The sequence below is a fragment of the Centroberyx gerrardi genome, chromosome 15 (assembly GCF_048128805.1).
Source record: "Centroberyx gerrardi isolate f3 chromosome 15, fCenGer3.hap1.cur.20231027, whole genome shotgun sequence".
Lineage (NCBI taxonomy): Eukaryota > Metazoa > Chordata > Actinopteri > Beryciformes > Berycidae > Centroberyx > Centroberyx gerrardi.
In genome coordinates this window covers 18,970,971-18,985,175 of record NC_136011.1, presented here as the reverse complement: position 1 = coordinate 18,985,175, position 14,205 = coordinate 18,970,971, and the positions used below count along the sequence as shown (strand labels likewise).

Genomic DNA, 14,205 nt, shown 5'->3' with positions numbered 1-14,205 from the left:
AAAAACAAAACAGCTTTAGGCATAATGTTGAGTGAAACAAGAGAAACAAAGAACCAAAACTTGACATGACAGATCCCGGCATTTTCATATAGCATAGCATGATTTTCTTTGCAAAGACAGCAGTGTCTATTTTAAAGAGCATAGTTCAACTTTATAGCAGTAATTATCATATATTCAAATTATATGAATTATTGTGAGAGCTAACTCTTATCAATGTATCCAAATGAACTACATGGTTTAACAGCTGACTGCGCAGCAATTTGCAGTATCTGTGATGACAGAAATAGAGAATGTCAGTGAACATGGGCAGGATTTCATGACCTTGTCTTAAGTCTTATGGTATGACATGAGGGTGTTCGTAGGTGAACTGTTGTAGCTTTAATGTAATGTGTAGCAGCAGTAGCAGCCATTGCAGAAGTCCCACAGCACTGCACTTAGCTGCAATAGTGCTGCAGGCTTTGCCAAATATTGACTCCTGGGGAAGGAGCGAAAGACAATACGACAGCTGTGTGCAGTAAATATGTAGTGCGACTTCTACAATAGTTATATCTGGATGTACATACATGTGTTTGTATGTACACACATGCACATGTATATATATGTACTTGCATGTATGTATGCGTGTGCATGCTTGCATACATATCTTGACTGATCAGAAGAGACAGTCCAGTTGTTCTTACCCAGAGTGAATGGGGCTGGACACAGTGTTGTGGCTGTGGTCCATGGTATCTGGAGTCCAGCTGTAGCGCCGCATACACTCCGAGCTGTAGTCCTTGGTCACAGCCAGGTGCTGGAGGAGGAGCAGCCAAAGATGGAGGTGAAAGGAAGATGAAGACGGGACAAGAAAGAAGGGGAGAGGAGGCAGATATAAAGATGATCAGATTTAAGAGAGCAGGAGAAAGGTAGATGGAGATTGGGGTGAAAAGAGAAAGATGAGGGGAGGAGTGAGTAGTAGAGGGGAATGGAAATGGGGGGAAAAAATGATGAGAGAAGTTAGAAAAGCAGGAAGGGAGGAGAACATGAGCAAAGAGAGGAGAAGGAACGACAGAGGATGAATCATCAGAAAGGAAGAATAGAAATAAGGGAGAAAGGAAGCGCAGAGTGGAGGGAGTAGGCAGAATGACGAAACAAAACAGAAGAGAGAGTTCAGTAAATCATTACAGGAACATAACAGTTAACTACGACCCTCCCTCCTATTGTTCGTGACCCTGAGTCAGGTATGGTATGGAGCTGATAACATTTATAGCATCTTGACACATACTTCAGCAAACTTTGTCACCATCAACCACATGATGCACCACATTCAGGACAAAAACACAATATTTCACACAAATATGCTGCTGTCATTTAGCAGTGGCATTACATCGAAACATGCAAAAATAATGACGGACCGTTATGAAGACTGAAAAAGTGGCCTGCATCCAACTTTAATAAATAAATAGTTATTTATGTGAAAACTGAATCATGGGAACTCAAGGACACTGAAAGTAGCATGGGAAAAGATCGTTTATTATACAGAGGCCAACGCCAGTGAATAAGATGAGAATGGCACAGACCCAAAACAAACAACAAATATACAAAGACAAAACCAAGAGATGGAAGCTGAGCCACAGTGCTGGTGATTGAATAAACTGAAAAATGAGGAAGTCATCCATCAACACTGTATACCTTATTGAGAGGGTCAACCAAGTAGGAAATGTCTTTACAGACACTCTGAAGCTTAAGGGAGAAGAGACACAGTTCAGAAATAGAACTTCATGGCATTGTGCAATCCAGAGAAATGAATCTATCGGTGCTTTCTGTCTCTAAAGGATTATATTTCCATCTAATCAAACATAAATCTCATCTCCATGGAAAAAAAGGCAATTCAAAGGTTAAAAAAACCCTGCAATATCACGGCAATTACTTTATTTTTTACATTTTAGCCATCCAATGAAAAAACAACCCCACTTCAAAATGAAGCAGATCTGATTGTAACTGAATCTTCCTCAACTAAAAAGATAGCAGATCATATGATGATATTTAAACTGATAGTGTAACGGTGCTTTTACAAGCCATGGAGAAAAAAAACAGATATGGCCTATATTTTAATATAGATATAATAATACCAAGCTAATGCAGAGCTTTTTGTCAAAAAGTCAATGTAATCTAATACAGTTGTTTGGGTTTGCTTGTTTTGTAACAGAGATAGTAGAAATATGTGCATATTTTGGCCATCTATGCTTTCAAATCTTGAGGAATGTCTTCGCTGAACTTGTAGGCTATGTTACTAATATTGTTTATAACACAAGAGGTTACAGTTCCTATTTTAGCTCCTGTCCTGGACCCCAACCACCAAAACTGGCAATGTACAGGGAGGAAAAGTCTGCAGAGCACTGTGGTTTTCCATGAGAAAGCAAGGGAGGCCTCTCAAGGCACTCAGGTTTGAATAAACTCCTAGTGAAGGTGTTATACACTCACCCTCAGCACTTTAACAAGAGCAAGTATGGCATCAACATTGCCTCTGTTATGACCTTGGTGCAAGACAAGCAGTTCTATTAGGCTACCCTTCTCCCAGCTACCCTGCACCCATCACTTCACCAAACTGTTGACGGAGAGACGGCGCATAGACAAGAAGAAAGTGACAGTGAAAGATGGAAAAAGACGCAAGAGGGAGTTTGAAAAAGTAGACTGAGTAGAGACTGAGAGAAATAGGGAAACAGGTTGAGAATACAGAGTGAAAAGAAAAGCTAGAGTAAGAAAGACTGGAGTTGACGAGGAAGACAAAAGATGGACCTTACCGTGTCCTTGGTGGGGGCCAGAATCTCTTCGATCATGATGCTGTCGCGAGCGAAGGAGCTCCGGTTGAGGGTGTTGGACCTATCCGAACTGAAGGAGCGGAGGCTACATGTTACCACGCAACACAGCGTCGCGGGCGACAATAAGCGACGGCAGGAGAACAGAACATAAAACAAAAAAGCAAAAGGAATCCATTACTACATGCAACCTCCAGGGAACCAGTGTTTACTGACTGGACAGAGAGAGTCCAAAGTAGTATGTGGAAGGTAGAGAGAGGCGGAAGGACCCACAGTTGGACAAGGATTAGATAGGTGCGTGTGGTAGGTTATTCAGAGATGGAAATGAGAGTGAGGTCAGTTTGTTTGCACTAAGAGATAGAGGAGAAGGGAGAGAGGCGAAGCGGCCAGATCGAGAGAAAACACAGAGGGCTGTTGTCATCGATACTGTATGAAGGTGTGGTTGGTGTGCATCATGAACACAGATGTCATTGAGTTTGTCTAAACGATGAAGTATGACCAATTAGTGAATAGGACTGTAGGTATTTGCATTTGGCTGACGTGTGAGATTCATAATATCACAAGAAGTCTATGAACATCTTGGATTAATGGCAGTAATAGAAATAAGCTTTAGTCAAAAGTGTTGTTCATTGTGCTCTTGTTTAATCTGACTGTAGATGGAGATGTCTACATTGAAGGCTGAAACCTTAGCAGCTGACCTAGACCTGTTTCAGAGGGAACTTAGTCCTTTCTATCTGTCTTGCTGCAGTCTGCTTAATGGCTGTGTGGTGACGTCTGCCTATTTTTGCAGCCTCTCAGGCTGGATGCAGTACTGTGGATTGCTCTACTGTTTTTTTTGTTTTTTTTTCTTGTGCTCGAGTGTTTTCGATCAGTGCAGACGAGCCGTAGTTCTTGTGTGCACTGTTTGTACACACACCCCGATGCTGCTCTCTCTCTCTCGTTGAAGGTGGCTGCCCTCCTCTGCATTGTTCCCTACAGTGTGAGCAAATGTGTGTGTATGCGTACGACACATGCATTCAAATAGACTGTAATGCATGGAAGTGTGTTTTTGAAGACATGTGTGCACTGTCAGAAAATAAGCTGGGGCTGTCAAAAAGGTACAGGCCCCAGCCACAAATGCTACAACTCTGTACCTTATTTTGCGAGAGCGTGTATGTGTGTATCGATGTGTCCAAGCATGTGTGTGTGTGCAGGGGGGGAGAGAACGAGCTAGTGAGGGGGAGAAAGTGCCGAGCTCAGCGTGTTTGAGTGGGCACGCTATTCAGCACAGAGAGAAGCCCTTTATTCAGCACAGCCTGCCTACCCCGCCATCGAAGTTACCAAGCAACTCTGCGCGGCCTGAATGGACTCGCTGGCATGGCAGCGCCGCTCCCCCCCCCCCCCCCTCCCCTCCCTACTGTTTGTTCTCCACAGCTTCCTCCTCTTTCTCATTCTGTCCATCCCATCCTCCCCTCCCTGGACATCCGCGCCTTTCCTTTTCCATCTATAGCCCGGAGACATTGCTTTTCTCTCATCTTCCTCATTCTCTCCCTCATTCTGCCTGTCATGGCAACTGCCAGCACTCTTGGTTCTGCTGCTGTCCCATCATCTCTTCCTCTCTCCACTGTCCCCAATTCAGTGTCATGTTGCTGTGTATCCACAGTGCTCTCAATGGAAGGACTTTATTCAATTTTTCTTCACCTTGCTGCTTCCCTCTCATCCACCCCCCCTCCCTCTCTTTCTCCTTCCTTCCACTTTCAGCACCGCTCCATTCGTTTTACTGTTGATCAATCTGTCAACCCCCACGACCTCCGATCTATTTGCCTTGCTGTAAACTGCACTTCCCATTATCCTAACTAGTTGTTTTTTCTGTCTCTTATCTCCATGTATATCCCAATAGCCCTATATCTTTTAGGATGGCATCTGTGTGGGCTCAAAGAGAGGATTGTGTGCGTACTGTGAGTGTGTTTGTGTGTGCATGGATGCGTGCACAAGGGGCCGAATGTCTGTCTGTCCTTTGTCAAAATGACCCTTGGTTTATGTGGGAGTTTTCTAAGTGCCGGACCAAAATTCAACAAGCCTCTCAGGCAATAAAGTTTCCATCTCTGCATACCATGATTGAACATCCTGAATCTGTTGGATCTCTGGGGAACATTGGGGCATCTCCAATTACTTAGTAGGCTTAATTCAATATAAAGCAGATAGATAAAGGGGCTGATTGTGAGTGAACTGATGTATTTGTATTTGATCCCTGGAAGTTACACTGAGTGACACTAAAAAAATACATATATACCACAGGGAAAGCGCCACTTCAGAACACACCACACCAAAACTTTGGGGATTAATCCACACAACTCAAACCGAAGAAAAGGCTGTTATTTTCATAACATCAAAAAACAAAACTGTCGCCTTTATTTTCTCATTTCGAGTGAGACTGCCTTTTTTTCGAAACCTGCATCAAAAACAGCTTATTTTGTTTTTGCAAATATGATGATTCTTGTTTGAGGGATGAAAAAATAAGGTGAAAGGGTGATCAACTAAAATGGATAAGTCAACTATCTCAAAATGACATCCAAACAACATGTAACGGCAACAAAGTGACTAGTCAGCTACCACACACAGAGAAACAACAATGTTGGATGAAGCCAGTGTACAAGGGATGGCTCGCGGTTTGGGTTAGGGGTTTTATGGGTGTCGGGTCGGGGTTATAGTTCAGAGGTTACAGGGGAGGGACACCATTCAGAGCTAATGTTACCTACTACTACTACTCTTTTCTTACCTGATCCTAGGGCTAGAATGAGGAACAGACACGGTGCAAGAAAAAGAAAACAAGGAAAAGAGCAAAATAGAAGAGAGTGAAAAGCAAAGCATTTTTGAAGACATTAAAGCAGAAATGCTGTGGGTTTATTTTTTTCCATATGACATTGATGCTGCGCTTTTGCATGGTTGTGCTCCAAGACTAGGCGTGTTTGTGTACTTGAGTGTGTGTGTGTGTGTGTGTGTGTGTGTGTGTATGTGTATGCATAGGTGAGATGGCCCAGTCAAAAAGCAAACCATGCAATGCCGATGTCATAAACAGAAAGGTAAGGAAAAGAAAAGGAGTTGCTCAGCATCATACATTCATTGATCAATAAAATATTTCACTGCATTACATTTCCAACCCTGTAAAGAGACATATCAACAATTTCAACACCGATTTCAATGTACAAACTGTTCTTCTACAGTATATGCAATTACAGCCCTACATAGCAGTAGCATAATAGGAACAGATATTTTTTTTATATTTAGTAGCAGATTGAGACTAATAATTCTGACAAAAATACACATTTTATCTGCAACACTATTCATCATAAGCATGAAAAAAGTAAATTAGTCACAGTTAAGCAACTCATAAACAGAATGATAATTCATTAAGTCAGCAGGCGTTTAATTTGAACATTGCATGACCTTTTTCCTGAGGCACAAATATTTTTTTACGGGAGTTAGTGCAAATAGCTGAAAATTCGAACTCTCCGGTCAACAAACTCTAAATTTGCTTCTCATTTTCATACTTTTTTAAGTTAATCCACAGCAATTTAACTATTTGCAAGATCTAATTCCTTTCATGACTGCATTGTCTGTCAACATTGCATGGAAAAACTGTCCAGTGTCGAGCCATGAGGCTCATCCAACAAATTTCTATGTCTGTGTAATTCTGTGTTTCTAGTACTTGCTGTGGCCTGCTGCTGTTAGCTGTTTCCTGTCACTGTTAGTGTTGCGGGTTTTATCTCGCCAAGCATCACCATGCATCTGCCAGCTGTCAGTGTGGCTACAATAGACAGCCGATAATATGCTTGGGCTGCACAATACTTGTCCTGTGTGGCCATGATGTGTTTTCACTGGAGCCTGCCAGTTTTCCACTGTGTGCTTCGTCCACTATTTGTAACTGTAGTTAGGCCCGGACTGAATAGCCAAGTACAGCTGCTCACTGAGAGCTGCCTGTTATTAGACCAAAGGCAGAGAAGTGGATAGGTATCAAAGTTCAACAAATGACACTGGAGGATACAGCCTATATTTCCTGTATTATACTATGGACAATTTTCAGTCTTTGCCCGGGCTTTGAATTAGGCCACACAAAGTGCTGAATCATTTTGTCAGGTTGAATCATTAGATGGCAACTTTCCAGCTGCTTTCTGGTGTTTCCATTATTGTGTGTGTGTGTGTTGGGGGCTATACATTATAAAATCTCTTTCAATCTAACAGACTCTACACAGTCTGAATATACCGCATGCAGAATCAGAGACGGCATCATAAATCCATGTACATAGGATGAACAACCACAGCAGCAATGGCAAACATGACAACATCACAAACCTAAATTACTGAAGGGAGAACAACCATCTGGCCACAGTGTCCTACTATGAGGACAATTTGGACTATATAGACAGCAATACTGCACCACCGTACATCTGCTGTTTTCATATGCACCTAATAAAGCAGTGAGCAGGGCTTACCTGGCTGAGCGGGCTCCTATGCTGAAGCCCATGTATCCCTCCTGGGGGAGAGAGTCATCCCCCAGCTCTTTGAGGTCCTGAGGCCGCAGGTATTTGTCCGTGTCCCCGGTCATCGCATCCTCACCTGGAGGGGGGTGGAAATCATAAAATCCCCCAGTTACTTCAAAAGGCAATCCAGGAAAATAGGAGGGATGCGGCACCTCGGGGGGGGAAAACAACCCCTCACTGCCGACATCGATCTTTCACTTATTTCATTATAGTACTTAGAAGAGGCCTTGGGTAATTTATTAGCACCACTCTGTCCTTAAACCCAACCGGCCTGCATAGCCCACTGCAACTTTTCTATTGTCTATTCATCTGACTGACACATCAATAACATAGTCATGAAGCTGTAGCAATGAGCAGCCGATGCTTGAAACGACGGACTGTTTTTCACAGGTTAGATAGTAATGACAGTAGAGAAAAATGCCATCAGAGACAGCAGCAAAAAGCCACTTTGCGGTAGAGCTGGAGCTCTCCTGTAAAACCAAACGCAGTTCCTTTCACAACACTCAGACACACAGCGCAGCAGAAGGTTTTTAAAGCTACCAAAGCCTGAGCAGAATAAGCACAGAATAAGCAAAAGTGCAGAACTGCATCGCACCTCGATCGGCGGACCGGTGGACTATAACACGCCGGTCAATGAAGCCGGCGGAGCGGCTACAGTGTTTCCCCTTCTCCCTCATGTCCGGCTCTGTCCTGGCTGCAACACTCCGCTCCTCCACCGCAGCCCCTCCCCCCTACCTCGGATACTGCCGCACTCCGATCGGGCAACACCGACAACACCACGAGTGTCAAGCCAGACAGAATAAAAAGTACGAGTTCCGGTCGTAACTTTCAAAATAAAACCCACACTATAAAAAAAGGATAGGTTGGTGTCCTTAGTTCTGATCGGCCGAGTCACACTCGAAGCCGTTGTAAAATACCCAACAATAAACACACCGATGACAGTGAAATTAAACACTGTATTGCTAAACAGAAAATTAAATACATATCATTTTCTCTCTCATAGGTTAAAAAATACAATGTTTCCTTTCTTTCATTTGCATTATTTTATATTACAATGATACAGTTATTTTATAACGGCTGCAACACATGGGCATGACATGAAGTGGTGTAAACCACAGGCCACACTGCCTTATTGCTTAATTGACAAACATGTGTTCCAACTAAGTAATAGGCTACAACAATTTATTTAAGAAGGATTCTGTAGGCTAGTAAATGTTAGGCTAAATGCTATTTTTCTCCCCCAAAGGAGTTGTTGTTCTGTACACCCCAATAGACCTAAAAATCATCTCCAACAGCTAGGCTGTTTTAGCAGTAAAGTGACAAATGCTACGCTTTTATTTTGGTGGTGGAATCGATCATCTAACTTCCGGTGTTATCCTGGTTGTTTCTGTCCAACTTGACGCTGCTGGAAACACCGACATCGCTCGGCTCCTACCGTTCGCTGCTGTAATGTCTCACCGTCCCATTCAAGCTCGCATCACTGGCCGCCCGTGACATTACCGCCCCCCTCCTCCCTCTACATAGCGAGCTAAGATGTTTTGGAGCTGATGCATCTCTGGGCTATAACGTCACGGCATCTCTCTCTCTCTCTCCCTCTCTCTCCCTGTCTCTCTCTCTTCAATTCAATTCAAGTCGACACGGGATTCCATTGCCAAACCAAGAAAGTGACTAAGTGAATTACAATTACATTCACTATAGAACAAAAACAGTAAAAAATAACAATAGATAGATAGGCTATCTACAATGTTCATTCAGCGTTGTTGCCAATTTCCCTTGATAGCCTATGTGACTACAATCACCTCATTCTGCAGCTAAAATTGCACACTACATAAAACTCTCTCTCTCTCTCTTTCTATCTCTATGTCTCTCTGTGGTCGATCCGCAGCAGCTTTTACGCCGCAGCCTCTAAAGCACCAAACACCATCAAAACATCCTTTAAAGCCCAAAATAACTTACCTATGTCCAAAGCAGCCATATTGATCGCAATTCTTCTTAATTGCCTGATTTATTTCTATTTTTTCAGAACTCCACAGAATTGTTCCCAGAATAAAAATCCAACCGAGAAATAAATCCAGAGAGAGGTGCAGACTATAAAGTAGCCCATTCAGTCCGCGGGTGTTGATGGAAAAAGTTGCCCCCTCTTACCCCACGTACTATCAGTTAACCCTACTCGGACCGACTTGTAATAACTTTATGCGCACTTTTGGTGCTGGTGCATAGGCGGAACGCACCGATATCTGCCACCTTCCTTCCACTAAGAAATAAAGTTTATACTACGCAGTTTTCCGTCTCCCTGCTGCAAAAAAAGATCACATTAGTCCAAGCCTGACGTTGTCGGCAGCACCGGGGTTAATTCTCCCGTGCAGGCGGCTCAACGAAAGCTCATCTCATTGGGTTTAAGAAGAGAGAAAGTCTCGGAGAGTCCATGGCCTCAACAGCATCCTCCACCCGTCAAGAACCACCGGTTGAAGAGCGTCGAAACGAAGAGCGCGCGGCAGCTTACAGAGAGCGCAGGCCGCACTGGAAATGTTTGCGGTCTGCGGTGAGCACAGTAAGCTGATAGCTTGGACGTTTATGTAAACAAATGCCTTCTCTGAGGAAGAGGGAGAGCCTAACTTCTGTGGAGGAGACAGTGAAGAGAGAGGGAGAATAGTCTCATTGAAGGACAGCCCCCTGAACCCTCCTCCTGGACTGTCTTTCTCTATGGGGAAAGAGGTGGAAGTGATAGAGGGAGTTTGGCTGCATGTCAAACCAGAGGGGGGAAACTAAATAGTGATGAAATAAACACATGGTGCATCGTTTTACCATTTTTCAAATATCTTGAGCAACACTTCTCTTGTCTAGTTCCTCATTTTTTACTGTGCAAACGGTGATTTACAGTTACACAACAGACAGTATATTTAGAACAATTATGCAAGAGATTGTGACAGTCAAAGACCCTATGAATATATACAGTACTGTAAACCACATCAACTCTAATAATGCGCTATAGGCCCAGTGCTGGAGATCAAGGTGAGACTCTACACTGCGATGGAATCTAAATACAGCAAGAGAAGGACTTAGACGTCTTAAAAGATGTCTAAAGATGGCAGCAGTCAGTGGCTGTAGTCTATAGAAAGCATGAGATCAGCGTGCCATGGCTCAGCCAGGCTCCACACACAGCAGCCAGAGACCAGGAGTGACCTGCCATGCTCACTAGCTCGCTCTCCTGCCTACAGCTTAATAGGATTGGCTTTCCCCCACACAGGATTAAAGAGAGACGTGGAAACTCCTTCCTTCCTCCAATTCCTCCCCTCTCTCTCTCTCTCTCTCTCTCTCTCGCTCCCTCTCACACACACCCAACAACAACAACTTAATAAGACGAGGTAGTGCAGGCCTGGATGCAACAGCTAACTCAACCCAGTCTGGTGTTACTACGATTGGGCCAAGTGTTATTGTTCAGGGATATGATACATCTGAACACTGGATATCAATAACGCCATGAAATGACATGACGATGTTATTGATACCTGGTGTTGATGAAAACCCAGCAGCACAAGTACAATGCTGATGAACTACGCATATAGTATTATCACAGTCTGTGTGGAGTACGCAAGGCCATGGATACTTTGAGTTATAATTCTTGTGTGGCAGTGAATTATGAATCATAAATATCCCAATGTGCATCTTCATCATACATACGGCCACAGTGCAAAATCATCTGTAATTGTCTGATAGATGTGTGCATGTATGTGTGTGTGTGTGTGTGTGTGTTGAGTCTAGCTGTATCGGCTGACACAGAAACTCCACACCCCAGACGGTCCCCTAAGCAACAGCCCATGAACAAGCTCATCAATTTTACAGGCCTGTTGGCTCTGTGATTCCAAAACAAAAGGCAGAGGACTGAAGCGGGCAGCCTGTAACAATACGAGCTGTACCATAAACTTGACTCTGCCATGGTGCAGGTCATTGCTAAGTAATGATATTATTCAGATTATGTCATTTATTGTGGTGTTATACAGTGAGACTTTAACATTTCAATGAATGTATGTTAGGGCTTTGGTAAGAAAACGCTCAGTCAGTCGTCTGAATTAGAAAGCGAGTGGCATTGACCTTGTTTTCATCGTCTCATAGCAACTACTGTCAAACAGATTTTAGGGCAGAAGTTAATAATACTTTACATAACTGAGGTGTCTTTGATGAGGAGAATCATGCAGAATGTGACTTATAGTGTCAAGTGGTTAAAAATAACGATTGTTTGTTTGAGTTGCCGTGAAAATAACATCAACAATGTCAATTCGTGAACAAAAACAGGTCACTCAAACCAGCCAGAAAACCAAAAACATCCAGACCCAAGTCCAAAACAGCCTAAAAAATGTATGTTTGCTGATGCGTCTTCTCTGACAAAATGACTTTGTTCTGTCTATTGCTGGCAGGCCACAAATAAAAAACAAAGCTCACACAAACAGAATATCAGTTAAGTATAAGACCTGTCTTTGGCTACTGGGATGACGATACTTTTACACCAACAACATAGCTACCTAAATTGCATAATCAAGGAATTCTGCGTAAGCGGCTTAAAGAGAGAGTGTGTGTGTTCTGGCTGGTGAGTGAGTGTACTCCCAGTGAAAGAGGACAGTGAAGCAGAAGAGTAGCGTGGCGGTGCCGTGATGGTTAGCTCTTGAACAACAGGTGAAGCAGGTGAGGGCGGGTGAAGCGGGTTATGTGAGAGGAAAACAAACAACAAAACAGTGTAGGAGGCAAATTGATAGCAAATACCTTCATCAACATCTGAAATATACTCCTCATTGAGAATTTCAGGCACATTGGCCCGGACTGTGTGATTTGAATACACATACAGTAAAGAATGCAAATGTTAAAAAAAACACACATCACATGGCACACATTCACAAATGGCATTCACAAGTGTATGGGAATCATGCAATGAATTGATATTAACAACACAAGTCAAACAACTTGAGTTTCAAACACCTAATTTCAACTTTAGCACTCAAGAAAATGAGGGGAGTTTAGACAAAATATTAGCGTTCTTCTCATACCTTCGTCGTCTGACATGTCGAGGAACTCATTCATGGTCTCTGGGACGTTGATTTTGTGTTTTTCTGTTACGGTCTGTGAATAAGAAAAATAGATGGACAAATGAGTACAAACACAGCCAAGAGAAGAGAATCGTTCTGCTCAAATCCCCGAAAAAACAATTCCAATCCAATTCTGAAGGGGAAACACATGGTGAATTACAATAGCAAGTATTTCTACACACTGGGAATATCATATCGTAACAGTTTATTTGGATAGCCAAGTGTTGATGCTCAGCTAAAGTGTAAGGTGACAAAAGGTAGATGTTCAACAAAGTGTCACTTTCTGCTGCATCTCTACAGACTATGTAACCCTAACCCCATTTTTAAACCTAACCCACAAACCTAACCTGACCATATTTCGGCAGAAAAAATGTGTCCAAGGCACTCATGACCGAAACACGACCTTGTCACCCACTTCAATGAGCGTCTCTCCATACTACACTGAAGCCAAAGCAGCGTTCCTCTTCAGCAAACTAACCTGACCATGTTTCTAACCATGACTCCAAATGTTATTGTGGGTATTACCTGAAACCCAGTAGACGTTTTAATAACACATTATAGTCACTTTATAGTAAATTGAGAATCAGCATTGGACTATCCAAATAACATATATACTTCCTAAGATGTTTTATGGACATGCAACAAAATGTTAGCCCTGGCCCCTGCCACAGGAAGACCCAATGATGTGACTGAAGGCAACTCTAGCTTCTATAGAGACATAAAACAACAGCAGAAGCCTTTGCACAATGAATAATAGATCAATCATAGACAGGTGCAGGGAAAGGACCTTGATCTTTAAGTTACAGTAACACAGTTAGACTAATAGATACTTTGCTGCTGATTGTACGGGTTCCTCTGTGACCTCTCTTCACCCGCTCTGTCCCTCCCACCCATGCCACCTCTCCATCTTCCTACGGCCTCTCTTTCCCTCTTCTGTTCCTGTTCTCACTCACTGTCTCCCCCCTCCTGTTCCTCCAAGACACGTGCATGGATCAGATCACTGTTCGTCACCTGGGCTATTTGAGGAGAAACCTTAAGCTCCAATCCAGGCCCTCTCTCTCTCAATCAGGTCAACATCTCACACGTGACACAGCATGACTGACTGACTTGCTGGCTGAGTGGATTCACACACTGACTGGACTTACAGTATGTTGCTGGTTGACTAGCCAAGTTTTAATTTGGGCTTGGAGCTGGTCACACAATTCAGTTCTATTAGCCTACTTTAAACAGAGGAAGTTGAAACAGTAACTTTTAAAATCGTCAATGCTTTTATAGTCCCATATTGTCTGGATACTGAACAAACCTCGTCAGACAAAAGACAGATTTTCAGCAATATAAAAAAGTGCTGATTTCCTCAATGCCACATTTATTTACTGAAATCTTACAATGCATTCCCAATGGGTTGGCCTGGCTGTAGGATAAATGAATTTGCAATAGGCACAGTGGATAAACGTCATCTGTCAGAATAAAACAAAAAACAGCAGAAAAGACTAGAAATACAAGACTAGAAATAGCCTGGATCACGTTGCCGATGTAATACAGATTATGTACATTTAACCATATGAAATGCAGGGATGCATTGTCTCACCATGGAGGTCAGGTTTTCGTCCGTCATGGGCCTCAAAGTATCCACCACCGAGATGTAACCAAGACGACGGGCAATGGATAGGGCAGTGTTCCCGTTCTGACCGGTGACGGATCCACAGGAAGGTATTTACAGGAGGCACACAGAACACACAAACAGAATTCAGTATTTCATGAAGCTACGGCACTGTGGGAGTGTTTCTGTGTGTGTGTGTGTGTGTGTGTGTG

At 43.0% G+C, this 14,205-nt stretch overlaps 1 protein-coding gene across 1 annotated transcript in view; it reads right to left on the bottom strand.

The window, feature by feature from the left end:
- The window catches only part of ank3a (ankyrin 3a), a 135,051-nt gene that overhangs the window by 29,699 nt on the left and 91,147 nt on the right, over nucleotides 1–14,205 (bottom strand). Inside the window, exons 21-25 of the mRNA XM_078288736.1 lie at nucleotides 13,982–14,077; nucleotides 12,355–12,427; nucleotides 7,268–7,391; nucleotides 2,781–2,883; nucleotides 681–790 (exon numbers count right to left, since the gene is read on the bottom strand). Of these exons, the coding sequence (XP_078144862.1) occupies nucleotides 681–790; nucleotides 2,781–2,883; nucleotides 7,268–7,391; nucleotides 12,355–12,427; nucleotides 13,982–14,077 (506 nt within the window). The remainder of the gene's footprint in view (nucleotides 1–680; nucleotides 791–2,780; nucleotides 2,884–7,267; nucleotides 7,392–12,354; nucleotides 12,428–13,981; nucleotides 14,078–14,205) is intronic.